The sequence below is a fragment of the Phytophthora parasitica genome, assembly GCF_000247585.1.
Source record: "Phytophthora parasitica INRA-310 unplaced genomic scaffold supercont2.71, whole genome shotgun sequence".
Classification (NCBI taxonomy): Eukaryota; Oomycota; class Peronosporomycetes; order Peronosporales; family Peronosporaceae; genus Phytophthora; species Phytophthora nicotianae.
This window is the reverse complement of record NW_008649057.1, coordinates 214,470-215,209: the sequence shown is the minus strand read 5'-3', so window position 1 is coordinate 215,209 and position 740 is coordinate 214,470. Positions and strand designations below refer to the sequence as shown.

General features: G+C 49.7%; 1 protein-coding gene across 1 annotated transcript; it reads right to left on the bottom strand.

Annotated features, from left to right (window-relative positions):
- Positions 1 to 197: 197 nt before the first annotated feature.
- Positions 198 to 646, bottom strand: PPTG_17291 (hypothetical protein; the record flags this gene model as incomplete). Its single annotated transcript, XM_008915489.1, has 2 exons — positions 198 to 310; positions 349 to 646. 2 exons carry the CDS (start codon positions 644 to 646, stop codon positions 198 to 200), a joined length of 411 nt encoding a protein of 136 aa, XP_008913737.1.
- Positions 647 to 740: the final 94 nt, after the last annotated feature.

Here is a 740-nt window from a genome sequence, read left to right as displayed (position 1 = left end):
TCCTGAACCTTGTAGTATCCACCAGACCGTGACCGAAGACAACGTGGTAAGAACGGACTTGATACATACGACACATCGTCACTCTCCGTAATACTACTCCGCTTGCTGTAGCCTCCCGAACGCAGCACAAAGTGTTGACCATCATATCGTACAACAAGCAGTCGTCGGAGAGAAGATGCATAACCTCCCTATACGCCTCAATGTATTCCCTGTAAAGGAAGCGACTTGCATCGCCCACTGCCGATTCCCTTACGCGCAACAGAGAATAAACCCTTTCTGGATACATCAGCCTGTGCAGCCAGAGGGTGACCTGCCAATTCAGTATCTCCATTGCAATCGCTTTGGTACTTGGCACTTTCTCCGCCGCAAGGAGCACGTCGGCAAGGTTCGTACTACCACCATAAATCCGTGTCAACGCTGCTGCCGGGTTCCACTTGCTCCCCAGATTCATAGTGGTGACATAGTGTCCATAATTGTACCAAATTCTGAAAAGGGGATTTTCAAACACGTTGTCCAGCGTCCTATCAAGGTTCATCATGATGAAAACATCGTACGGGTATTGTTTAGCAAGAAGCCAATCTCGTTGCAGCTCGGATTCCAACCGCTTGGCGATGTTTGCCGTACTTGGAGCCTCATATCCCGCCATACTATTGTCAATGTGGGCGGTAGTAATAGTAGTAGCGGCAGTGAAGCAGCTACTTCGGCGCCTGTAACGACCTCTGACGACGGATCTAGCTCTT